General features: G+C 41.4%; 1 protein-coding gene across 4 annotated transcripts; it reads right to left on the bottom strand.

The window, feature by feature from the left end:
* Window positions 1-715: 715 nt before the first annotated feature.
* Window positions 716-27,332, bottom strand: Wtap (WT1 associated protein). Of its 4 annotated transcripts, none has more exons than XM_052169280.1 (8): window positions 27,081-27,332; window positions 20,792-20,829; window positions 19,019-19,074; window positions 17,041-17,099; window positions 15,623-15,750; window positions 9,531-9,709; window positions 3,532-3,686; window positions 716-1,940 (listed from the first exon to the last, which is right to left on the bottom strand). In XM_052169280.1, the coding sequence occupies exons 2-8, from the start codon at window positions 20,819-20,821 to the stop codon at window positions 1,357-1,359; spliced, it is 1,191 nt and encodes a 396-aa protein (XP_052025240.1). In that variant the 5' UTR covers window positions 20,822-20,829; window positions 27,081-27,332; the 3' UTR covers window positions 716-1,356. The 4 variants fall into 4 exon arrangements, with proteins under 4 accessions (XP_052025240.1, XP_052025239.1, XP_052025241.1 ...); XM_052169279.1 differs by lacking the exon at window positions 27,081-27,332 and adding an exon at window positions 26,845-27,005; XM_052169281.1 differs by lacking the exons at window positions 716-1,940; window positions 3,532-3,686; window positions 27,081-27,332 and adding exons at window positions 8,505-9,313; window positions 26,845-27,003.
* Between the last annotated feature and the right edge of the window lie 358 nt (window positions 27,333-27,690).

The raw sequence follows: 27,690 nt of genomic DNA, 5'->3' as shown, positions 1-27,690 counted from the left end.
GTTTGTTTCTTTTCTTCCTCTTATTCAAAAGCATGAAGGGAGGCAGGAAAACATTAAGGGCTAAGCTCAGAGTCATGGTTGGATGACCCGCCAGCATAAGAGTGGATGTTGTCAAGAGAGTTTAAGTGATAGTCCTCTAAGTGTTACAAACCTATTGGAGCATCCCAGGTCTCATTGCCACATTTTATGAAAAGAACAAAGGCAAACCAAGGGTGATATAAATCTGGCAGAAGTGTGGGTGGGGAGAAGAGGAAGAGAAAAGGAGATAGGGTGACTGAAGAGATGGCACAGCTGGTAAGGGTACTTGCTTCACATGTCCACACCCATAGACCTCCTTAAAATACACGCAAGGATGCTGTCCAGGAAAAGGCAATATTTGGCCAGTGCTTTAAAGCAACTATTCCCTGAAATCACATCTCAAGAACAAACTGCTCTTCAATTAAAACCTAGAATTTGGTTAGCTTTTTAAAAATAAGATCTTTATGTCAAGGGAAAAAAACAAAACCAAACTCCTTGAACTATAGTCAAACTCTCACTTGATTCTGCAAAGAAAAGTACAAATTAGAATTAGGTGCATAGTCAGACTTAATGCATAAACTGTTTTAATCTGACCGTTGTATATATATTACATGGTAAAAAGGAATTCAGCCATCCAGTGAAAATAAAGGACAATTGCTAAATATACCCAAGGCAAAAGGGAAAAACCGAAAAGGAGTCGTAATAAAAATTTTTATTTAGGTTTGGTCAGTACAGGTGACATATACTGGAGTCACAGGGCAATATGCATTAACAGGACACAACAGTTCATAAAAACTTAGTAACTATGCACACAGATTTCTTAAACATTCAGTCACCTAAAGATGAATGCACAAATGTATGGTGGAAAAACTTTATCTAACGCTGAAACTACTATAGGACTCCAAGTCCAACTTTTTAGTGATAAAAACTACTGTACTGGGCAAACTCGGCAGTCCTACACCCACATCTACTCTAACAAGTCTGAATGGTGCATGAGTAACAACAGCGTGAGGAAGAGTGTCCTGACAGCACAGGTTCTAGATAAGACACAGATTTATACAGACATCATTGCTATAGATTCTCATTTACAACTTCACATTAACTCATATAAAAATAACTTGACCCTACACAAAATGTCCTCTTAGCAACGTTCAAAGTAATTAACTGTTACAATTTTCAAAGTGGCAGAGGTATTGAAGCAATTAAAAAAAAAAAAAAAAAAAAAAAGAACCAAACAAAACACACCCACAAAAAGTTGTGACAGAAGTATGCATTAAATTTTTGACAGTATCCTCTCCCCAATTAAATGACACTGTATAAAAATTTGCTGGAAAAATATTACAAAACTGAACCCTGAACATTTACACTTGAGTCCAAGCCATTCTGAACATGGCGGGAACCCACAGTTCGATTACCTTTCCCACTCACTGCTTTCTCCTCTTGAGGGTCATGACTGGAGTCTGTGTCATTTGAGTGATGTGTGAGAGAGTTTTCACTGCCCGTGGGAGAGTCTACACTTTCATACCCCGCACTGAGTGGGTTTATGTAACTACTACCTCCTCTGCCAGTTCTCTCCTCTGAGCTGTTGGAGGCCTTATTACCATTCCCTGAAGAAGAAGGAAAGTCATCCTCGGGTGTGCTCCCCTCCCTGTGAAATCCAGACCCAGACGTCCTCTGGCGGGAGGAGCTGCCATTACTTGGTCCATTTGCCAGACGACTGCAGTCTTTGCTCGTGGCCTCTGCCTGATCTACAGGTTCAGAAGATGTAGTCCTGCTGCCACTTGGAGCGGAAGCTTGAGACTGCTGCTGCTGGTACTGTGCCAACTGCTGTCGTGTCTCCTTCAACTGTTGCTGAAGAACCAGAATGGTGCTCTGCATACCCTCTACCTCTTCGTCAAGTTGAATGATGAAGTCATTCAGTTCTGTGCAAAGGAGAACCAAATTTACTTTAATACCTTAACATTTTTAAAACGTTTCTGTGTTGCATGTGCACATATGCACTTACCTGTGAATGTGTGTGCATGAGAGGCCAGAGGTCAACACCAGATGGCTCTTTTCTACAGCTTTTTTTTAACCTCTCAACTGAACCTGGAACCTACCCTTTTGGCTAGACTAGTTGACCACCAAGGCCCCAAAATTCACTTTGCATGTCTTACCCTAAGCACCGAGCAACAGAAACCCACCTAGCTGCACACACACCTAGCTAGAATTGGATTCAGTGCCAGAATCCAATGTGAGGTCCTCGTCCCTGCATGGCGAGCATTACACCCACCAAGCTACTTCTCCAGCCCCTGAAATATTACAATGTTTACCAAGTAAATACTATTTTAAAAATGGAGTAGCATTCCTAAAAGAATTTACCTGGAATTTTAATCACCATTCAAGAATGAAATGTTTGGAGGGTAGCTAGATGTTTTAAAAACTATATTAAAGAAACCAAGCTAAAATTGATTCCAACCATCCTGCCTCATACAGTTGACAATAACCTGTCAAATCTTATCTGTGTCCCTTTTCTTCACCCTTAGCCAGGGACTAGATCTACAGCATCTCTAGCCCTCAGGACAGTGTTTGTTTTTTAGTCTAACCCAACAAAGAGATATATGTACAAACCAAATATGCTCCACATACAGGAACACGATCATATAAAAAAAAATATCTGGGGCTCAATAAAGTATACAAGTGTTTTTTAAGTTTTTTCTTTTTTTTTCTTAAAGGCTTTAAACAACCTCTCAACTCTTATATAACATCTCCCCACTTAACATGTTTACACATAGTAAAAGCTAAGAATGGCAACATTGTCTATCTGCCTTCTTTGCAACCAACAATCAACTACACCAGTTCTCAGTTTACAGCTTCACAGTGTGGCTCCATTTTTTACTATTAATCCACTTCTCAAAACAAGAAAAAAAAATGCAGCTATACCGGGACAAAAAGGACTATGGTAAGAAGCACATTTAATTTGTCTCAGCAAATTTAAATACTAAATCCCCTTTTCACTTAAGAACACCTTAAGGAAGTAGAATTCTGTTACTTTTTAACCAGAGAAATTAACTGTTCCAAGATTTATACTTAAGAGAAACTGTTAATGATACTCATGCACTGAATAAATTTTTTTTGTTTGTTTTCTGTTTTTCGAGACAGTGTTTCTCTGTGTAGCCCTGGCTATCCTGGAACTCACTCTGTAGACCAGGCTGTCCTTGAACTCAGAAATCAGCCTGCCTCTGACACCCAAGTGCTGGGATTACAGGCGTGCACCACCACGCCTGGTTTGAATATCAATTTTTACAGCTTAAACAAAACACCTTACAAACAAAAACTTAGAAAAATGTCCCAATATGCTATTATTACCTTGGGGAACATGTAACATTCAATGGTTTTGTTTCCCAAGTCAATGGTAGGTGTTGCATGCACAATTTTAGGTAGCTATTATCTAAGAACATGCACAGAAACTCATCTACCACAAGGCCATAGAGCCAGTGCAAAGTTGAACAAAACTTAAACAACCCCCCTTACCATCCTGACTGCTCTTAAGCTCCTCACTGTACTTCTTCTGTAAAGCCAACTCTGCTTCGAGCTGAGCGATGCGGCCCTGGGACAGCTGCCGTCCAAGCTCCTGGTTCTCCTGGATAAGCATTCGGCACTTCGCCATTAACTTTTTGCCTGTTTGGCTGCAAAGGAAAGAGCCAATCATCACAAAGTGAAGGCCATGCACTCTCTAGCCTTTGCTCATTGTTACAGGAGGTGAGCACATAGAACAGAGCTACGGCACAGCAGACCCACCCTGTAATTACCATCTTCTTTTCTGGAACATGTCCATCTTCTGCACTTCAGTATTTTACCAATAGAGCAGTAAAAATAAACCTTAAACAAAAAGTGCCAAATAGCTACTTTTTGTTCCTACTGTATCAAGGTTTTCACCCTAAATTATCACTTCAGGAATAAGCAGGCCAATTAACATGTATCCAACACTAAGGTACCAATTCATCCAACAGAAAGTTCTTTAAAAAAATGCGTAGTTATCAATTACAAATGCCCCTTCATCACCTATAAAATACCTATAAAATGAGAATTTATTGTTACTAGGAAATACACATAATGGATTCCTTTTATTAGATAGTTTTCTAATCACATATAACTTCTATACAATAATGTATCTTTCAAAAGACTTAACTGAGACATAATTTTCTTTCTTTTTTCTGTGTAGTAGAAGTTGATGTTAAAATTGCAATCCTCCTACTGTCACAGAACAGTTTAACTTTCAACAATAGTGTCCTAACTATTCAACTCCTATAACAACTGAAAGGTTAATCAAAACTATAAGCAACAACCCAATAAAATTTCACTGCTTTCAGTCTTAGCAATAACAGCAGAAATAACTTTAAAGGTGTTTGACTTAAATATGTAATTGTGATACTAACTTTGAGAGTTGCATAGGAACAATTTAACATTCTTTGAATTGTGATAAGAACACTTTGGTACTTTAGTGTTTTTCCCATATATAGCAGGACTTGCACTTTTCAGATACACAGATTTTTATCTGATCCTAGTAAACACCAGAACCCTAAAAATAGTAGTACTTTGTAGACAACTCTTTTACAGGTAATGTTGTAGGATTCCTTAACTTACTGCTTATGTTATATAATACAGTTCAATAACAACAAAAATGCAATTAAAATTTCCTCACAGATATTTTTGGAACATTAAAAACCAGGTTACTAATGTTCAAAGGAATCAAGGTAGAAGCCCTGAGTGCACACAGTTTTATTTGTTTAACCATTCCCTTCAGTTATCGTAGTTCCACATCCTCCCAACCCCCATTTCCTATCAGCCTCCTCAGAATTTAGCATCCACTAAACAAGCACTTCGAAATTAACAAGGGGGCTGGAGAGATGGCTCAGCAGTTAAGAGCACTGACTGCTCTTTTGAAGGTCCTGAGTTCAAATCCCAGCAACCACATGGTGGCTCACAACCATCTGTAAAGATCTGATGCCCTCTTCTGGTGTGTCTGAAGACAGCGACAGTGTACTTACATATAATAATAAATAAATCTTTAAAAAAAAAAAAAAGAAATTAACAAGGAAATAAGATGTGGACACCACTGTCAAGGACCCTGGAGCTCCTCCTTCCTTCTAGTTGTCTGCCCATATTCCAGTAACTTCATTTCTGCTTTCCTATTTTTCAGACGGGGTCTGGCCCAACATGGTATTTGCCTTTAATCCCAGCAGGCACAAGAGGATTTGTGAGTTCAAGGCCAGCCTGGTCTACAGAGAAACCCTGTCTCAAAAAACAAAACAAAACAAAAACAGAAAAGGGGGCGTGGGAAGAGTCTCGCTAGGCATCCCTGGCTGACTTGAAACTCACTGTCACAGAATCTATACACTTCTGCCTCCCAAATATGGGATTAAAGTTATGTGCAACCACACTTGGCCACCTGTTTCTTGGAATTATATACAACAGATTTTCCAGCAGGAAAATCCTACTTTTCTGTGAATTAATAAAGATTAAAAAAAAAAAAGTGGGGGCTGGAGAGATATCTCAGTGGTTAAGAGGTCTACTCTTCCGAGGGTCCTGAGTTCAGATCCCAGCAACCACATGGTGGCTCACAACCATCTGTACAGCTACAATACACTCATATACATAAAATAAATTAATTAATTAAAAAATACCCTTTAAAAAGTGTCAAATACATTAATTGGTCACTTGCCTTGAGCCCATAGACAAATATCAAAAATTTAAAAATACCTCAAAACTGCTTTAATTTTTACGTTAGCAACTATGTTGTATAAAGTCAGTAGTTGTGGTTATAACAGCACACATAAACACTCCACATATGAAACAGTGAGGGAGCTGGGAGTGTACTCTTTAGTCTTATTTAGCAAGTGAGGCCATGGGTTCAATCCTTAGTACTCAGTCACCAAAGAGAAGGCTAAGGATATATAGCTCTATTGTAAAGTGTTCATCTAGCACGGTCAAAGCCCTAGGTTCAATCCTCAGCACCACAAAATAAGTAGAAACAGAGAGACCTTAACTACAAGTAATTATTTCTATGGATAGTAGAGGTTACTCCTTTCATTAATTTTTTTTTTTAGTCTAGGGGCTGGAAAGTTAGGTCAGCAGTTAAGAACACTGGCTACTTCTCCAGAGGACCCAGGTCTGAGCCAATCACATACATGGTGGCTCCCAACCTTCCTTAACCCCAATTCCAAAGGACCCAATATCCTCCTCTGGCCTCCACGTGTCCATGGTGCAGAGAGAGAAAGACACACCGCAGACAAATCGCCCATATACACATACAAATAAATAAATGCCTCCATATTTTAAAAATATTTCTGTCCTCTTTTCACATGTGTGGGTTTTTTGCTTACATGTAAGTCCATTCAACACATGCACAAGTGGTGCTGGAGGGAAGTATATTAGTTCCCCTGGACTGGAGTTTTAGATGGCTGTAAGTTGCCATGTAGGTGTGGGAAATTGAATCTGGGTCTTCTGGAAGAGCAGCCTGTGTTCTTACCCACTGGGCCAACTCTCTAGTTCCTTTTGTTTTTAAAGCATCTCAATGTGCAGTCCTGGCTGACCCTGAGTTCCCAGACATCTGCCTGCCTTTGTCTTCTAGGTGCTGAGATGACACCTAAAACCAAATAATCACAATAACAGGAAATACTTAAGACTTCAAAAAACAAGGGACATCAGCATATTACTTTAATTATCAAAGGAAGGAAGCCAAGTGTACATACAATTGCCTAAGTGTACATACAACTTGACTAAGTACAAGTTGAAAATAACCAGCATAAACTGAAAATAACCAGCAAAAACCAGCATAAATAACTCCTAAACACTCTTAAAGTGAATGTGCTGTCAAATGAAACAATATAGAGCAGACATTATGGAGGGTCCATAGTCCATCTCTTAGCAGTTCTCTTGTTTACTGTGAGACACAAGTCTATGAATAGACTCCTGAATCCCCCATCCTACTCCATCAGCCAGCCAGCCTCACCACTGCTGGGATTAAAGGCATAAGCCACCATATCCAGCTAAACAGATCTTTAGCCCTCAAAATTACAACTGCAGCAAAGGGAGGGAATACCATATCCATAAGAAATCTTAAAACCCAATCATTGGAATCATTCCACATTGATTATTAAGTACTACTTATTTTCAAATTAATAATGTATTTTTAGTACTTGATTCATTGTATCATATAGTTTAGTTTTATAACAAAACCTCATTGATGGGTTGTTAAAATAAGATTAATATAAAAAAGCTAAGTAACTATTAAAAAGGTAGTAATCTAAGATATGCCAAAAAAAAAAAAACCCTAAAAGATAAAAATAAAGGAAAAAAATAAGGCTTTGAAGCATGTATATGTACGATATGATTACATTTCTTTAAAACCAATATACATTAAACCATTGTGTTATCCACAAATCATCTTGATGATACCCAAGATATTTAACAGCGGCACTGGTCCTATAGAGCAGAATAGGGCAGTCTGACATCAGGTCCGTGAGTGACACACACGTCCCATCTCCCACCTTTCTCTAGCATTCATATATACATGAACATGTATTGTCTTATTAAGAGAAGATTAACAATAACAAGAAAGCAGGCCCACAAGGTTACTGTATGCAAGTAGCAGAGAGACTGGCTAACTCTGAGTACATATTAGCAATACATTTTACCAAATCACTATTCAACCTATTAAACTATACTCAGGGCCATTTCAATCATGAGTCTGAAAATGCATAAAATAAATACAAAAGATCCAATTTTGTCACAATAAACTACTTTTAAACAAATTGGTTACTTACCCTCCAAACCCCCAGTGACAATTTTAGAAGCAGACTTGTTCCTGAAAAGTTATACAAACCACTCCTCCAACCCACCCCTGCCCACAATCAGTTCACTAAAGCACAAACATATAAGATACTTACAATTGATTAAGAGAGAACTTAAGTCACCCTTGTTAACACTGCACTTAACCGTTGGGGCATGCTGGAGCATTTATCTTCTACTCATCTCAGACTCCATTATCACCAAGGGAAAATTCAAACTGGTGACTTATAGACGAAAACATTTCACCTCCAGGATTGGATGGAAGCATGAAGAATATAATGCCTCATTTATCTAAATGAGCAAATGAGTTTGCTAGAAATGATCACTATACCTTTTTCAATTCACAGAACATCTATCTCACTTGGGCCAGCCCAGAGTTCCAACACATTTTGTCCCCAATCTTCTGGCAGGCACCTTGTGAGATTGTCCCACAATGTTTCTACTGCAATATCCTGGGGCCAAATGCCAAGTCTCCTTGTCTTTTATACCATCTGGAATAGTCTTTTAAGCGAGACAGCCTTTTCCTTCACTTTGAAGAACACAGAATAATTTTTCCAAAGTGTTGATCTGCTCTCTATAGCCCCCCCCAGAGTAAAATATTGAGTACAACAAAATTATCAGAGTATTCCTTGAATTAAAAAAAAAAACCCAACTATTTCAAGGCACATTTAATTTAATATCAAGATTCGATACAAAAGGCCCCATATACAATGAAGGAACACATTCCCCCATTTAACACCAACGACAGCACTGTTTAACATGTGCCTGCTGAATGAGAAGAAGGTTTACTGAATAATAGGCGTCTCATCACAGCCAAATACCATATACAATCTAGTTGTGAAATGAATGCAAATAATGCTTCAAACAGTTTAAACCTGAAGTGTGAGACCACACCTTCACGTTTGTACAGTCCTCACATAAGGTTATCTACAGTTTCCACAACCATTCAAAAAACAAACCATTGATAAAACCACATAGATTTAAGGCTCCATTATAATATAGAGCTCAGAGCTAAATGGATAAATATATGCTCTACTTGTACTGGTAGCTATGCCGTGATAGTCTCACAGCTATTAGAAGTTGGTTCTTAGCAAGTAAATCCTTTAAAGGCAAAATTCACCTCATTTGAGTTTTGACCCAGTAGTTCAACAGTCATGAAGTCCACAGTCTTATTGGCATAACTGATGTACAGTGTCTCTAAGTCACTGTGCTCATGGTTAAGAGCGATGCATATTCCATTTTTACATTTTACTGGAATTTTACATGTTCAATTCATGATTTTAAACCTCTAGGTTTTCAATCCTCCAAACTGTCTGAAGACACAGTGTGCCACAGACTTAAGACTTCTGTTTTTCCCTCTATTTTCTTCAAACAGAAACATTTCTCAAGTGTCTACATGTCCTAGAGGGGGAATTTTTCGGAGTTGGCCTCTTCTTCGGAATAGTCCGACGGCATCAGGCCTCTGAAGCAAGGGGGAGGGGAAGAGAAAGAAGCTGAAACACAAGGTTCATCTGGTAAGTTTTACATTAACCATTACAAGCTGGACAGTATAAGAATGTGGCTTTTTGGCTCAAAAAGTCTGAGTCTTGGTGTGGAAACGAGTACTTGGCTGTCCCACCACAGCTTTCTCGAGGTGGGACTGTCAGGGAAGTCTTGACTGGGGAGTATGATTTGTTTACCTATCAGGCGTAAACTTCCAGGCACTCAGTTCATTTTGGGCTTGTTCCAGTTTGTCTTTAGTCTGTTCCAGTTCACCTTTCATTTTTAGGAAAAACAAGTTGATCGCTGGGTCGACCATTGTTGATCTCAGTTGGGCCACACTCGGCTGCTGAACTTGCTTGAGGTACTGGATTTGAGTCTGTGCAAAGCAAAATAAACAATTACTTTCAAATCAAAAGAAACCCTTAAGAAGATGAGAAATACCCTTTATTAACTGGACAGTCAGTCAGCCTATTGTTAGGTCTATACCCCTTTGAAATTAAGTCTCCCTCGGGTTAAGGGTGTAGCTCTTGAACAGACAGCACACATGGAACAAGGCCTTTAGGTCCAATCTACACAGTTTCTTTTTTTGTTTGTTTGGTTTTGTTTTTGATTTTGGTTTGTTTTTTTTCCCCCAAGACAGGGTTTCTCTGTGTAGCCCTGGCTGTCCTGGAACTCACTCTGTAGACCAGGCTGGCCTCGAACTCAGAAATCTGCCTGCCTCTGCCTCCCAGAGTGTTGGGATTACAGGCATGTGCCAGCCACTGCCGCCCAGCTAATCTCACACAATTTCAAACAACAACACAAACCCTAGAAAAAGTACCAAAACTGAGAAGGATGACAAGTGCCTATAATTCCAGCCCCTAGAAGCAGAGTGAGGTTTTAAGCTCCAGGCCAGCCTGGAAAACAAAGCAAGACTGTCTTAACAAAACAAAGACACCAAAGGATGGGGATGGAGCCTAGCAGTAGATCACTTGCATTGTATGTACAAGGCCCCAAGTTTTGGTCCCAACAACCACAAAGGAAAAAAGGGGACAAATGAAAACAGGTGTTTAAGGCAATTCATGAGGTTACTTTCACTGTACAACCAAAAGGACATTAAAACAAAACAAGGACAGTGTCATGAGCTGGGCAGTGGTGGCGTACGCCTTTAATCTCAGCACTCAGGAGGCAGAGGCAGGCCCCTGAGTTAAGGCTAGTCAGGTCTACAGAGCAAGTTCAGAGAAACCCTGTCTGAAAACCAAACTCAACCAAACCAAACCAAGGCTGCATCACTGCACAGCAGTTAAAGAGGATGAACTGGGGTCTGGAGAGAGAGCTCAGTGGTTGAGGGCACTGACTTTTCTCCAAGACCTGACACTTTTCACACAGACATACACAGGCACGCATGGAGGCAAAATACAATGCACATAAAATGGAAGTAAGTAAGCAAGCAAGCAAGTAAGAGCAGGAGCTGCTCTTATAGAGGCAGAGCTTGAAGAGCCCCAGCCCTCAGTGCCCACAATGGACAGCCCAAATGACTCCAGCAGGGCTGGGGTGGGTGGATCCAATACCTCTGGCATCCTCCAGCAAAAACCCACAGACACATGAATTAGTAAAAATAATAACTTAAACTGAAACCCAAACCAGACTGAGGAACATGGGAGGCAGTTTGACCTATCCAGTGAGCTCTACACCAGCCAGGGCTGTATAATGAGACCTAGTCTCAAAATAAAACCAAAAAACAAGCAACAGCTTTTATTGTAAGGACTGACAACTGCTAGAAAGAAGCAAAGTTTAAAATTTTATTACAGAAGAACTGGTGAGGTCTTAGCTTACTTTTTGCTTAAACTACATAGAACTCCCAAAGACAAGGTTAAAACTTCATACAATTTCCACTTCTAAATGTAAAACAGTAGTGACATTGTATCTTTACATTAGTGAAATTCTATAGCATCTCAAGAGTTTCTCTAGGTAGCTCTGATTCAGAAAATAACAATGTTGTATATAACTGATGGAGACTAGGCAAGCCCGTAAGCAGAAGCCTAGCATTTATGCTTGACTCCTGAAGTACGACTGTCTACAAGGCACTTAAACCTCTTACTACATAGGAAACGTTCAGTTTCAATTTCAGCTGTGCTATTATTTACTAGTACTCTAAAACAACCCTTTCTAAAATAAGAATTAAAATCCCCCTAATCTTGGGCTAGAGAGAGGGTTCAGCGGTTAAGAGCACTGACTGCTCTTCTGAAGGTCCCGAGTTCAAATCCCACCAACCACATGGTGGCTCACAACTATCTGTAAAGAGATCTGACACCCTTTTCTGGTGCTGTCTTAAGACAGCTACAGTGTACTTAGCTTTAATAATAAATAAGTCTTTAAAAAAAACCCTCCCCATATCTCCGTCATACCCAAGTGCAATTAGACCAATGGTGGTGCTTTACCATTTGCTTTTTAAAGTTTTAAACAATCACATTTATTGTTTTATGCTTATGGGCAAGTGCAGCCCCCTTCCTCCCACCACAGGGGTCATGCACTAAGGTCAATGAGCTTAAGCAGGAAGCATCCTTGCTACAGAGCCAGAGTTAGCTCTACCCTATCTTAAGTTTTAATAAAATGAAAGTTTAAATTCCCTACCATAAATTAAGTAGAAGGCAAAAGTATACTGACTGATGAGGCTACAGTTACTTAAGAGTTCACTGTACACAAATAGAAAAGAATAATAGGGGTTGGAGAGATGGCTCAGCGGTTAAGAGCACTGACTGCTTTTCTGAAGGTACTGAGTTCAAACCCCAGCAACTACATGGTGGATCATAACCATCGGTAATGAAGTCTGACTCCCTCTTCTGGGGTGTCTTACGTCAGCTACAGGTTACTTGCATATAATAAATAAATAAATAAATCTTAAGGAAAAAAAAAGAATAATTTATGGAGATACTATGTTTTTCATTTGAGACAAAGTCTAATTATGTAGACCTGGCCGGCCTGGAATTCAGGACCCATGCTGTACAGAGCAGGGATTAAAGCCACGAGCCCACCAAGCTTACTCTAACAGTATTCACTTAATTTTTGTAGTGTATGTTAGCATGAGCACGTGCCTGCCAGTACCCCAGAAGCCATCAGATCCCTGGGGCTAGAGTTATAGGGAACTGGGTGTCCTGGGAAGAGAACTCCAGTCCTCTGCACAAGCAGTAAGCAAGCACTTTAACCATTAGATCATCTTGCCCAGCCTATTAAGGAAAAATTTCAAACAAATTAAATTTTAAACAGAAAGTTTACCTGTTTAATTCCAATACTGCTATCTACTGAAATATTTTAAGAGGAGAGTAAAACAACATTATGTAGTGTGTCTCATGTGCTCTCCTCACTAACTAATTACAACAGTCTCACACCACTGACTCAGACTAAATCCCAACAGTCTGCATTGTTGGTCATAAAACAGAGGCGAATGTAACCAGAACAAACTCTCTTTGTTTTCATGAGGAAAGAAAGGTAGTTTTAGGGCTGGCAAGATAGCTAAGCAGCTAAAGATGCTGTCAGTCCTGATAACCTGAATCTAATTCCCAGGATATGTGGACACAATGGAAAGAGAACCAATTCCCACAAGTTGTCCTCTAACTTACATATGCAGGTCATAAAATATCCATAAATAAACAAAATATAATAATAAAAGCCTTGAGGACTAGCAAGACTTTCAGTGGATGAAGGCACTTGTTTCTAAGTCTGTTGACCTGAGTTCAACCCCCAAGGTCTGCATGGTGAGAATGAATTGCTGCACGATGTCCTCTGACTTTCATATTAAATAAAAGTTTACTAAAGGTATGTTTCTGTGCAGGCCAGAGAACCATCTTGAGTGTTAGCCTGGCTATACACCTCCGGTAAGTTCCCTCCCTAGACAACACCCACTTTGTTTTTGGAGGCAAAGTATCTGGCAGGCCTGTCTTGTTGATTACAGCCAGGAAGCCCTAGAGCTCTGTCTTGCTCCATTGGCTCTCCTTTGGGCTGGAGTCATACACCTCCCCATGGGCAAGATTGGGATTTTGAACTCAGGTCCTTAACCCTACAGACATTCTCTTAGTTCTGTTTAACTATCTGAAACCATCACCTGCTTTAATTACTCCATTCTTACTTTTTTGTAATTCCTACCCCCCCAAAGCAACAGGTCCCACTACTCTTTCTGACTGCTAAACATAACAATTTTCAATCCTGCCAGGCAGTGGTGGTATACACTTGTAATCCCAGCACTCTGGGAGGCAGAGGCAGGTGGATTGCTGAGTTCGAGGCCAGCCTAGTCTACAGAGTGAGTTCCAGGACAGCCAGGGCTATGCAGAGAAACCCTGTCTCGGAAAAAAACAAATCCAAAAAACCAACCAACAAATAAAAACAAAAAACAAAATAATTTTCAGTCCCTATTTTTACTAAAACTAATTTTTGCATCAACACTTTTTAAAAAAGATTTATTCATCAGGTGTGGTATGCACACCTTTAATCATGGCACTCAGGTGGCAGAGGCAGGCAGATCTGAGTCTGAGGCCAGTATGTCAGCGAGTTTCAGAACTGCCAGGACTACACAGAGAACCTATCTAAAGGAAAAAAAAAAAAAAAAAGCCAAAACAAAACTAAAAAGATTTACATTTTCTTATGTGTTTTGTTTGGCCTACACACATACATGCATCATTTGATTTGTGTTCCTAGTGCCAGAAAAGGTCAGAAAAAGGGTTTGGATCCCTTAGGACTGAAGTTACAATTTGTAAATCATCATTTGGTTGCTGGGTTGGTCCTCTTCAAGAACAAGTACTCATAACAGCTGAACCAACTCTCCCGCCTACTTCTAACACTATTAATGGTTTGTATCTGGTGGGCTGGTGCTGGAGTGGATGGAAGAGGTGGTATTGCAGTTCCTGCTTTCCTAACATTATGCTCTTCCCTTTCTAAATTCAATCTCTTTCACATTTAGTCGCACAATATAAACATGAGACCCACCTGTTATTACTTATTCTTAAATACCTTGCCCAATAAGATCTAATTGATCAGGTCCTACTGATTGTGCCCAAAATACTATTTAACACATTCTTCCCAGCTACCAGTGACTTAATCAACCCCATGAATCTTTTGCTGAATAATTTTCCACTGGTAGCGGGGCAGAGTAGAGTGGTGCACGCCTTTAATCCCAGCAACAGAGAGGCAGAAGCAGGTCGATCTCTGTAAATTCAAGCCCAGTCTGGTCTACACAGGAAGTCCTCCAGGCTAGCCACAGCTACATAGTGACACACTGTCACACAAAACCAAAAACCAAAGCGAAATTTAAATTAAAAAAAAAACAAAAAACCTCCAGCTTTTACTTATACCTAGGATCAAATGTCATTCGCTGAGCCCTTAGCCACGTTTCAGTCATACCTATAACTCCAACTTCATGTGTCCTCTCCCTGTTTTGTTCCCAGTGCTGCCTGCAAAGCCTCACCTCTGAACTGTAGCTGGAAGAACAATGGCTGCATTATGTAGGGAAAGGCATAAACATGTCAAGGTCAAGGGCTGGAGGAGCACTGGCTGCTCTTGCTATGTCAGTGCCATAGCGGCTCGCAACCATCAGTAATTCCTCTTTCAGGGGATTCAATGCCTACATCTGGCATCCACAGGCACCAGGCTTACATGTAGTGCACAGTCAAAGGCAGGCCAAATGCTCATATACATAAAATAAATATCAAAAACATGACAATAAAAGGTTATGGTTCAAAAAAGAAAAAAGAAAAAAAAGAAAGAAAGAAACCCCAACCGAAAACAAAACAAAAACCTAAAACAAACCCAACTCAAAAAGTGTTGGAGTGACCACCATCCTCAAAGCCCTGGTGATTCAAAGTGCCACCGCATACATTACAGTTGCAGATTCAGTTGGGAGTAGCACAAATTGCCTAATGCTAGCAAAAGATACACAGACTCCATCAAAATTAGGACTCAAGATTGCAAACATAAGAACCTCCATTCCCACCAGGCAGTGGTGGTGCACGCCTGTGATCCCAGCACTCTGGGAGGCAGAGGCAGGCGGGTTTCTGAGTTGAGGCCAGCCTGGTCTACAGAGTGAGTTCCTGGACAGTCAGGGTTATACAGAGAAACCCTGTCTTGAAAAAAACCAAATCAAAATAAATAAATAAATAAATAAATAAATAAAACAAAACAAAAAAGGGAAAAAAAAAGAACCTCGATTCCCAACCCTTCTCCACTGTACCCTTTAAAAATATGCACTTATATTTGCTATTATCACTATTTAAAAATAAACTGTATGAATCCCACAAAAAACTAATGTTGAGACACTCACAGTGCACTCTTGCATTTCCTGCTCCTTGGTTGCTAGTCGCATGACAAGAATGTTCTCCCTTCGTGCAGACTCCTGCTGTTGCTGCTTTAGTTTTTCTTCAGATTCCCTTAAACCAGTCACATCGTTTGCTGAGTAAAAAAAAAAAAAAAACGAAATCCAAAATATAACAAATCTCATTTCAAGATCAAATCGACCTAACCAAAAGAAAGTTCTATCTGTCAAGGTTAATTAAAAAAAATCATTGCCTTTAAGTTTTCATATTGTTTTTGCCCCAAGGAGGCAATGGTGTCATTATATCACACTGAGCTGCTTCTGTACTTCAGTCACACCTAAACACAGGAAGCTGCACTACACTCATTTATAGTATAACATTTAATCCCTCCCCCAATAATACATTCTAACTGACTTCATAACAATGACAGTAACTGGCCTGGCAGAGCAGTAACCTATCTATATCACAGCACTCAGGAGCCTGTGGCAGATCTTAAGTCCAGGATAGCTTTTGCTACATAGTATAAGACCCTGTGTTTCAAGCAGGGCGATGGTGGAGCACACCTTTAATCCCAGCACTCAGGAGGCAGAGGCAGGTGGATCTGAGTTCAAGGCTAGCCCTGTTTATAAAGTGACAGGCCAGCTAAGGCTACTCAGAAAAAAACCTGTCTCAAAAAACCAAAAAACCCAAACAAAACCAAGAACAAAACCCTGCAACAACCCTGTCTCAAAAAGTGGCAGACAGAAGCTGCTGACCATGTGAACAAATAGCACCATTGGCTTTCCACGTAACCATGAATACGACTGGCAATTAGGAGCTCTGGAGCTGCATTTATCTGGCCTGGGAAACAATAGCAGTTATTATACTTCACAATAGTACGTTACTCTAACTCAGCAAGAGTAGCAGACTAACAGTTGTATTAAGGCATAAAGTCTGTTTGGCAGATTTGGAAAATCTGTACTCAAAGACCTATGTCCTAGTGTCATATAGAATAGCCTCTCTTCTGGGCGGTGTATCTGAAGGCAACTACAGTATAATCATACATAAATAAGTAATTCTAAAATAAAAAAGTTCCAAGCAGTTAAGTTATCCTACTTGTACTTCATTTTGAGAATATCCATTTCCCTGTTGCCAGGGATCGTCACAAACCAACCAACCAACCAACCAACCAACCACCCACCCACCCACCTTTTATCTTTTAATCCCTCCCCCAATAATACATTCTAACTGACTTCATAACAATGACAGTAACACCATTCATTACATTTTTCAGATTCTTATAGTGTCTGGACACAGCTCTTATAATAGAACAATAAAGAATATCGTAACAACTATAATAAAAATAATTGAATAAAAAACTGGAACTGCGTCAACAAAGCCCATTTAGTCTGTAGCGACAACTCTTTATCTGGAAGATCAAACTTACAGTTAAGGTCTGTGTACTTTCCCTCCAAAGCTTGAACATATGCTTCATATTGTTTCCATCTAAGCAAAAAGCAAATTCCTGTTAGTGGTTATACTGAAATCGCCTTTATTAAATACACTAGAAAAGCATACCCACAATCCTAAGAGTAAAAACTGTGCTGGATTATTTTTAACTTTGACATAATTACAAACATAGTTTAATGAGCAATAAATTCATCAGCTTTACTGTTTCTCTAAGTTTACAGAGGAAAGGTAAAAGAAGTTATACCAAGGCAAAAGAACACGGTGGTATCCAGCCTACAATCCTAGTTACCTACAGAGGCCAGATGATGGCATGCTCTAGACCAGCTTGGCAACTTATCAAGCCCATCTCATATTAAAACAAAAGGAGCCAGGTAGCGGTAACTTTAATCTCAGCATTAGGAGGCAGAGGCAGACAAATCTCTGAGTTTGAGGCAAGTCTGGTTTACAGAGTTCTAGGACAGCCAGGATTACATATAGAAACCCTGTCTTGAAAAACCTAGGGGTGGAGGTGGGGTTAGATCATCCTGTAATTGCAACTTTTAAAATGTTACATGACAAAAGAAAAAAAATGGTATTGAGGTAAGACTACTGAGCAAACTATTACAGTACATTATATTCATAACATAAGCATAACTTATATTGCTAACATTCAGAAGACTGAGGCAGATCTCCAATTTGAAGCCAAACTGAATATACCCTATTTCAGAAAGACATCCATGCCAAAAGTTTAATAAAACCATTACTGCATGTGGGCTCACATTTGCCAGGGTACACATGGGATAGTCTTGTAGAGGTGTTTTTTGTTCCCCCTTTCCAGCTTTATGTGGGTTCCAGGTATTAAGCTTAGGCTATAGCTAGCCTTTACCCACTGAGCCATCATGCCCTCCCTGTGCTTGCCAATTTACTAAATTAAACACATCCTGCCGGGCAGTGGTGGCGCATGCCTGTAATTCCAGCACTTGGGAGGCAGAGGCAGGCGGATTTCTGAGTTCGAGGCCAGCCTGGTCTACAGAATGAGCTCCAGGACAACGAGGGCTATACAGAGAAACTGTCTCGGAAAACAAACAAACAAACAAATAAAAAACCCCCAAAACAAAACAAAAAACACATCCTCCAGCAAAGTATATATTAAATATAAATGCTTCCTGCATAACAAATCTGAGTATTTTTAGCTCTAAAATCTGGTCTATGTCAATCTAGAAATGACCTAAACTAACGTCATAGTTCTTCTTGCTTACATACTGAAGAACCATAAGAAATGTCCCCCGTCCCCCCCCAAAAAAAGGCGCCGGGTGGTGGCGGCGCACGCCTGTAATCCCAGCACTCTGGGAGGCAGAGGCAGGCGGATTTCTGAGTTGGAGGCCAGCCTGGTCTACAGAGAAACCCTATCTCGAAAAAACCAAAACAACAACAACAACAACAAAAAAAAAAATCAAAAAATAAATAAATAAATAAAAGTCAGACTGAATCAGGTCATAGTGGCACATGCCTTTAATTCCAGCAGTAGAGTTTAAAGACAGGTGGGACTTTTTGGGTTAGAGGCACCAAGACAGCCTGGGCTACCTACACAAAGAAATCATGCTTCTTAACAAACAAAAAAAAAACCTAACTGAGCCAAAACAAAACAGAACAAAAATAACTCCCCACATATACCCCAATCCCCACCCCCCAAAACCAACCAACCAACCAACTAAAAAAACCCAAACTAAACCAACCCCAAACAAACAATACAAACAACCACATCAACTACTGTAACTGCAGCAGAGACAAGCCAGTACTCCTTCCTATCCCTTGGTAGGCTAAGGCAGTAGGATCTTAAGTTCTGTAGGAAGATCCTGTCTCAAATGTAATGAGTAACAAGAAAACCCCACAAAACAAGCAAACCCAAACTAGAGATGGCATAATAAGTAGTCACAGTATGTTGTTTATGAATTTTTGAGGAAAGAACATTTTACCTTAGAATTAACTCATCCCGTGACATAACTTTGAAGTCTGTTTCACTCAGTCGGACCTAGAACGAAAATTAAAATGGACTGAGCATTCTTTCAGAGCACAAAGCGGTTTCCACAGGAGCGACTCTGAAAAATAGCTTTAAAATAAATGTGCAGGTTGGAGAGCTTAGTGGTCAACAGTGCTTGGAACTCTTCAGAGGACCAGTTCAGTTCACAATACCTACCACATGGGTCAGGGAGTGTGTACCCATCTGTAACTCCAGCTCCAGAAGATAACCATTTCTCCACTTCGGAGCATTCCCAACATCAGATACATAAAAAATTAAAAATAAAAACCAAACAAAAATCCTCACTAAAAATGAAAAACATCAACCAAGTTAAACTTGCACATGCCACATCAGCCAGTCTGTGCGTCCTGAGCATACAGCCAAACCAAGTCAACATTCACAAGTAGCTTTACTGGCGACTGTGCAAACAAACTGCGATCCTCCAAGTGTCCTTTAACAGGTAAATGCTTGTGAAACTATAATACAGAGGCAGGTGGATCTCTTTGAGTTCAAGGCCAGCCTGTTCTACAGATCCAATTCCAGGACAGCCAAGGCTACCCAGAGAAACCGTTTTTGAAAAACCAGAAAACAAAACCAAAAAAAACCCCCTGTGATCCTGCCATAAATTCAGTATTCTTCAGCAGCAAGTAGAAATAAGATTACTGGGCCGGAGAGATGGCTCACCGGTTAAGACCACTGATTGCTTTCGAAGGTCCTGAGTTCAATTTCCAGCACCCACATGGTGGCTCATAACCATCTGTACAGCTACAGGACTCATATACACAAAATAAATAAATAAATAAATAAATAAATAAATAAATCTTAAAAAAAGATAGCTACAGTGTATTCACATATATTAATATTAAAAAAAAAAAAAGCTGACCCTAAGCTGAAATTGTTTCATACACTTAGAAACACTTTCTCCTAGGCTCTACTAATTTCTCTTATTAAAAAAAAATTCTTGGAGGAGGGAACCTAGAGAAAAAGGAAAAGTGCCTGCACGGTATGCATGAAGCCTACTCTGATTCCTAGAAGCACAGAAAACACTTTCAAGGTTCCTAAGTATTAACCAGTAACACCAGTGTTACAACACAGAACAGGAAAACTCTGGGCCAGAGAAAGCAAATCCCGGTTGCTGTCACTAAATACTTAAGAGTTCACTATGTACTTCTGAGTAGTGTCGACTCCGAAACAGAAGGCAGAGTTTTATATAATGTACACTTTTCCAAAACAAATTACAAATCCTTCCATAGCCTTATCACAGTTTAACAGAACCTCAGGATATATGTAGTATTATCTGCAAGTAGTGATAGTTAAACTCAGTAAAGGACTATAGAACCAGAAAATCAAAAGTCAGAAAATAAAGGAAGCAACAGACTACAGTATCTAATTAATTGTAGCCTTGAAAAATACTCAGGTGGATAGATTTAAATTACAACCCTGGGGGTTTAACAAAATGGGAGAAAAAATAGGAACGAACGCATGCATGCATGCATACATACATACATAGGTAAAACCTGTGAAATATTCAGAAAGTGTTCACGATTTAACGGCAGGTAATACAGGCTAAGAGTGAGGTTCACAGGAAACTAACCCGTGAAGCTGAGCACACTGAAACGCAGCATAATGCTTTCCAGTCCCCTGATGCAAACAAATACAAGGAAGTGAAAATAATAAGGACACAGAATAGTCCCTTGAAAAAAGTGTGTGTGAAGCTGCTGAAACATACCTTTTTAGGAAGAGGTTCTTCGTTGGTCATCTTGTACCCTAAAAAGAAAAGAAAAGAAAAGAAAAAACAAGGGAGGGTTGGGGGGAAAGATTTTCAGTTGATTTTCTTTCAATTAAAGTTTTTTCTGCTCAAAGTTAAAACAAAACTATTTCTTTTGAACCACTTAATTAGCAAATGTTAATGCAAAATAGTTATTAAAACAATCTTGTATTTCACAGTACTTTGGTCCTTCATTCATTGTAGTGAAAGAGATTCAACCCAGGACTCTTCACACTTTAGGTGTTAACCCAGGATAACTTCAATTAATGAAAAACAACACAAAAACATGAATACCCCCTGTAATGTTCACCAAATGTCCTCTTTGCTAACACCTTTCATCATCATGGTTATGTAATTTCTTTTTTTTTTTTTTTTGTTTTTTTTGTTTTTTTTTTTGAGACAGGGTTTCTCTGTATAGCACTGGAACTCACTCTGTAGACCTGACTGGCCTCAAACTCAGAAATCTGCCTGACTCTCCCTCCCAGAGTGCTGGGACTACAGGCGTGTGCCATCGCCGCCTGGCACTAATGTCTTAAAAGTGTTGACAGTAAGTCAGGCCTTGGAAGGCCACCGAGGCCTGTTGCTAAAGGATTAGAAGGGCAGCCATAATGCTGGGCGGTGGTGGTGCATGCTTTTAATCCTAGCACTTGGGAAGTAGAGGCAGGCAGGTGGATTTCTGAGTTTGAGGCCAGCCTGGTCTACAAAGTGAGTTCCAGGACAGCCAGGGCTACACAGAGAAACCCTGGGGTGGGGTGGGGGAGCAGCCATAGGCACTCGTCTGCTGGCCTTCCACAGCGAGAGTGAAGCAGAATCCATCATGTGAGTCACTACGCTCTAAGGATGTTAAATAGAAAGTATATATGCCTTAAAGATGCAAAGGTAATAAACGGACCTTAAATAATATAAGTTTGTAAATAAGTACAAGAATAGGGACAGCCAACCTAACAAATATAAAACCTTCATTTGAAGATTCTGAGCACTAAACATTATTTGGCAGTTTGAGGGTCAGTTTTTTTTTTTTAAATCTAAATTGTTTTGAAGTAATTTATACACAATTAAAACATGAATTCTTGCCAGGTGGTGGTGGCACACGCCTGTAATCCCAGCACTCTGGCAGAGGCAGTCGGATTTCTAAGTTCGAGGCCAGCCTGGTCTACAGAGTGAGTTCCAGGACAGCCAGGGCTACACAGAGAAACCCTATCTCGAAAAAACCAAATACAAAAAACCAAAACAAACAAACAAAAAACACGAATTCTTGGGTTGGAGGAATGACTCAGCAGTTAATTGCTCTCAAAAAAACCCTGAGTTCAGTTCCCAGCATTCACATTCGATGGCTCACAACTCCAGCTCCAGGGGGAACCAACACCTCTGGCCTCCACAGGCAAGCATGTGCACATTAGCACACATGCAGAGAATTAAAAATAAATCTTTAGGGGCTGGAGAGATGGGTCAGTGGTTAGGACAACTGGCTGTTCTTCCAGAGGTCCTGAGTTCAATTCCCAGCAACCACATGGTGGCTCACAACCATCTGTAATAAGATTTGGTGCCCTCTTCCAGGATGCAGAATACTGTATATGCAAAGAGCACAACTTAAAAAAAAAAGTACCTATAATGAACACATCTGATATTTTCTAATATTCAACCTTAACCAGGAGCCAGTTATTCCTAGGTACTAGTTCTCAAAGTTATTTTATATCTTTAATTATTTTTTCCACTTTATTTTACTTACAAATTTCTATCAAAAATTCTAAACTATAAGCTGGGTGTGATTACATATGCTTCAAATTTGAGTACTCTGGAAGGATAGGCAGGTGGATCACTGTATTTTAAGGCCACCCTGTATTGAGAGTTCCAGACAGCAAAGCCATATAGAGACTGCCTCAAAATTCTAAATGATTAAGATTTTTGTTATGACCATTTTCTTAAGACCAAGCTCAGTCAGTCGACAGGTTCTCCCGGGCGTGAGGATCAAAAAGGAGACAATTAGGCAAAGCTGCTGCATGACCCCAGCCAGTTCTGAGGCTGGGGCAGGCTTTTTTTCTCCAAATCTTCTTTTACACCATTTTAATTACATGCAAGTATTAAGGGCCAAAAGTACAATGAGGAACAAGGAAGACAATAAGCACAAATAGTCTAGGAACAGACAAGGCAGTAAAAAAAAAAATTCCAAAGACCACTCCTGAGAGCAGTTTCTAAAGGCTTTATCAGGATGATCAAAACATCAGAGCCTACTTCCCAGTCCTAGCCCAAGGTCATATTCATGCCTGAAGCCACTTCTTTTGTTCCATGCCCGGAACTTCTTTGTCATGGCCTAAAGACATGATCCCAGCCAGGCCACTCAAAGGCTCTCCAAAAGGTTATCTTTAAAAAACAAAAACAAAACTATTTAATTCCTAAATGAATATTTGACTTGTCATAGTAAAGATTTTCCAATATCAATTCATATATACTCCCATACGCATGAAATAGTCTAGTCATACCACAGACCCCTTGGTTCTCAATTAGGTCCATTGTACAGAAGGCATCAGGATTTTAGGAAAACACTGTAAATGAGCATATCATAAATTAAATCTTCTCTATTTAAAAAAATCTCATTGTGCTGGAGACCTGGCTCAGTGGTTAAGAGCACTGGCTGCTCTTCCAGAGGTCCTGAGTTCAATTCTCAGCAACCACATGGTGGCTCACAACCATCTACAATGAGACTCGATGCCCTCTTTTGGCGGGCAGGCACACAAGCAAGCAGAATGTCTCACAGGATTAAGGATGTAATGTAGTTGTATACTGCATGTTAAGCACATGCAGGGCTCTGGAACTGCAACCGAGAGAGGAAAGAACATCATACACACACTTTTGCATTTTGAATAACCAGGACTTATTGAGTTCCAGGCAGCCAGGGCTATAGTGAGACCCTCAGAAAACAGAAAAGCACAAGAAAACCTGCCCATTGTGGCACAGAACATACAGTACAGCACGCAGGAGGCAGAGGCTGGAGAATTTCAAGTTCTACACAGCCACGAAGTTGCAGGGCAGCCAGGGCTACACAGAGACACATCAACTTAAAAAACAAAAAACAAAGGCAAAAAAGAAAAATTCAAACACGAATAATTTGGCAACCTTCCAAAAGGTTAAAAGATGACTGGTTTTAAATTACAAAAGGGGGAAGCAGCTGGAGAGATGGCTCAGAAGTTAAAAATACTGACTGCTACTGGGCGGCGGTGGCCCACGCCTGTAATCCCAGCACTTGGGAGGCAGAGGCAGGTGGATTTCTGAGTTCAAGGCCAGCCTGGTCTACAGAGTGAGTTCCAGGACACTCAGAGCTATAGAGAGAAACTCTGTTTCAGAAAACAAAAAACAAAAACAAAAACTCCTGACTGTTCTTTCAAAGGACCTGGGTTCAATTCCCAACAGCCACACTGTAGCTAATAACAATTGTAACTCATCTGGCATTCTCTTCTAAACCTCCAAGGGTACAGCATAGATATGGTACAGAGACAGACATACAGACAAAACACCCATAACATAAAACAGAATAAATGTATTTTTAAATTTAAGTTATTTATGAAGACAGTTCAAAGAATAGATCTCAAGTTAGAATGCCATTTACTCTTCAAGCCTAGGTTGTGGAATTGTTTTAGTTGACTAAGTGCCCAGCATCCCAGATCATAACACGATGATGATCCCCAGTCAGGCAACTTAGTACTCTTTGGAGAAAGGCAATCACAGGCCAAGGTAAGTTATGCAGGAAGGCAGGTATATGCCCCACTGAAATAAATCACAATGAAGGTAAGAAATGGCAAGTCTCAGCCTCAGCCCTGCAGGAGTATGGTAGAAATCAGAACACTCAACCTCACAGATTTTTCTGATCAAATCACTCAATGCTTTGGGCTTCAGTTTCCAACTCAGCTAAAGGGAATGGCAGTGCTGCTAGGTGCACAGTGCTGCAGACCTGTCTCTGGTACCATAAGAACACTAGACAAACAAGGACTGCTTGAACACCATCAATATAGAAAATAAACTCTACCAACTCCATCTTTAAGGTAAAGAACACTGAATTCTAGTCTGATGAAAGTGACTAACACCTTATACCAATAGCTTATTTAATTATGGGAATACTGAGAAAATGTCCCAAGCTTTTGTTTTTTGGGTTTTTTTTTTGTTTTGTTTTGTTTTTTTCAAGACAGGGTTTCTCTGTATAGCCTTGGCTGTCCTGGAACTCACTCTGTAGACCAGGCTGGCCTCAAACTCAAAAATCCTCCTGCCTCGCCTCCCAAGTGCTGGGATTAAAGGCGTGCACCACTACCGCCAGGCAAAATTTCCCAAGCTTATTGAAAAGAAATATAAAATATTTAGAGGAAGAAAGTGGGAGATAAAAGAATGCTATCTTACATCTTGCTTGGCTAAAGCCGATAAAGTAAAACTTCTAAAGAGCATGATACAAGCAATGCAACTATATTATACACCAATAATCTAGACACTAACAATATTTTTAAGAGGAGGCTATATTACATATAAAAAAGACAGGAGGGACTTTGAAAATGGTAATGCTCTGCCCAAATACACCAAAAGGCTATTACAAACCATAATTTAAATAGTGTACAAGCACACTCATCTGTTTAAGAGTGAAGAACTAAAGCATTCTTAGAACCACATCTGCCCAAATCCTTAAAATTCAGTTTCAATCACATCAGAAGCCATCATGTAGACTGCAACCTTTCCCAACTTGCCGGAACAGTAGTGAATGAATGAATGAAACCTAGCCACCTCAGAAATGTCTGTTTTCAATAGTTTTAAACGTCTGCATGTTAGCCTATAAGAAAACCTAATGCTTGGTTTAAAAAAAGATATTTAAAAATTGTTATGTTTTGCATGTATATATGTGCATCACGTGCATGCCTGATGCCAGGCATTGAGGACAGAAGAGTTGGAAGTCCCAGAACAGGAGTTAAGGATGGCCATGAGCCAACATTTGGGTGCTGGAAGAGCAAAAAGTGCTCTTAACTGCTGAGCCAACTCTCCACCCCCAATGCTCAAATAGATAAGCTAAAGGGGAAAAAAAGTAGAATCTGTAGTAACTGATCTGTGACTTCCAATTATGTTTACAAACAATAAAATTAGCTAAATGAAAAAGCTAAGCCAGAGTGTGAAAAGGATGAAAAAGGCCTAAGTCAAACTTATGACTACAACATGCTCCTTGAAGCTATAACAGGCTCATCGATCTTTACAACCAGTTTACAGTGTCTTAGTCCTTTGGGGTCAAATTAACTGACTTCATTATCAAACCAAGAACTGTGGGCTCGGGGAATAGCTGAATGGCCTAGCACGCATGCAGAAGACCTAGCCGCCCACCTCCCCATAAAACAGATGCACAAACAGGAAAACTTAGGCTTTTCCTACTGTACACTGTCTTACGAAAAACAATTTTAAATATGGTCAAATCAGCCTTACAGAGATCCAAAACTAGACTAAAAGTTCACGAAAAATCCCACGAAGCTATCAAAAAAAAAAAAAATGGACTACTCTCACAATGCATGCACTTATGTAAAAATGGAAGTCCACGGGAGAACGAGGCTACAATGACAAGCTACTGCGTGACGTGAAATTCCTTTCTTTAAAAAAAAAAAAAAGAACAGAATGCTTCCCTTGTGTCACACACAACGGTGGGTACCTCTGGGTCCCGGGTGACGAACGCTGGGAGGTGGGAGGGGGCGACAGAGGCGGGGAAAGGACCTGCATGGCCAGTCTGCCCCGAGAGGGCGGCCTCCGGCCTCCCCGCCTCCCGGGCCGCGGGAACGCCCGCCCTGTCCCCTGCCGGCAGGGACGGAAGTAGAATGGCCGCGGAGCGGTGCAAGTATCCCCACGGGCAGCAAACCGCTCTGCCTAACGGGAAGCCTGCGCGGCCGCAGGCCCGATCAACCTTCGGGCCTGGAGTGCGTTTCCCCGGGTCCGGGGCGGTCGCGCCCTGCTTCCCGGTCCCGCAGGCCCTCGTGGCCATTCCCGCTGCGGACTGCACCTACCTTCCCAGCCCGAGGCTGCGCGGGCGCCGCCAGTCACACAGGCCGAGGCCGCGCCGCCGCCGCCGGCGCCCCCCCGCGCTCCTCCCGCCGCAGCGCTGGCGATAGCCTTTATTTGCGGGTCTCGCAGCCACAAAATGGCGCTGAGGGAGGAAACCAGGCCCCGCCGCCGGCCCCGCCCCGCCTAGAGTGCGCCCCGCCCCGAGCGCGCCGCCGATACCCCGCCGTGGCCCACTCACCCGAGACGCGCCTGTAAGGCGCCTCCTCGGTCACCGCGCCGGGAGCCGGGAGCCTCCGGCGAGAAGCGGCGATGGGAGGCCGGCCCCGCCCGCTCGGGGCGCCGGGCCGCGGAGAGGCAGCGGCACGCCGCCGCCGCACCGAGACCGTCCGCGGAGGCCCGCACCTGCCCCGTAGGAGCTCTGCAAGCTCAGCCGGGCCGGGGAGGGAAGCGGCCGGAGAGAAGGGCGGGCCCGCGAGGTCGGAGGTCACCCGCGAGGCATCTCGGGACGGCGGCCGCTGCCGGCCACGCTCGGCGGGGCCACCTGCGGCTGCAGCGCGGCCTGGGCGGAGGAATCCGAGCCGACAAGCATGTGATTGGCTCTTGGTTGTACTCGTACCGGCATAGGATGCTTCCGCGCGCCGGGCCGGACCGCGGAGACAGCAGTTTCTCGCCTAAGCGCCCCTCGTTCTAAGTTTGGGGACAGCCCTTGGTGTCCCTGCGGCCGCTGGCTTTGCTCCCCGGGACGACTCTGGGCTTGAGTCGAGGAGCAAGGAGGCCGCGCGTGTGGGCAGTTCCAGGGCAGGTTGCAGACTGGAAGCCCGGGGAAGGCAGCCGGGTGAACGTTCTGG

This window comes from Apodemus sylvaticus, chromosome 23, assembly GCF_947179515.1.
Source record: "Apodemus sylvaticus chromosome 23, mApoSyl1.1, whole genome shotgun sequence".
In the NCBI taxonomy this organism is placed as follows: Eukaryota; Metazoa; Chordata; class Mammalia; order Rodentia; family Muridae; genus Apodemus; species Apodemus sylvaticus.
This window is presented reverse-complemented; position numbering and strand designations above follow the sequence as displayed.

Bases quoted from the DNA above. Each gene is read 5' to 3' on its own strand.
- Wtap (XM_052169280.1), bottom strand. From the start codon at position 20,821: ATGACCAACGAAGAACCTCTTCCTAAAAAG. The intron at 9,710-15,622 runs GTGAGTGTCTCA...TGCTTTGCACAG, and splicing joins AGGAAATGCAAGAGTGCACT to ACTCAAATCCAGTACCTCAA. The intron at 1,941-3,531 runs GTAAGGGGGGTT...TCCTTTGCACAG, and splicing joins GCTTAAGAGCAGTCAGGATG to AACTGAATGACTTCATCATT.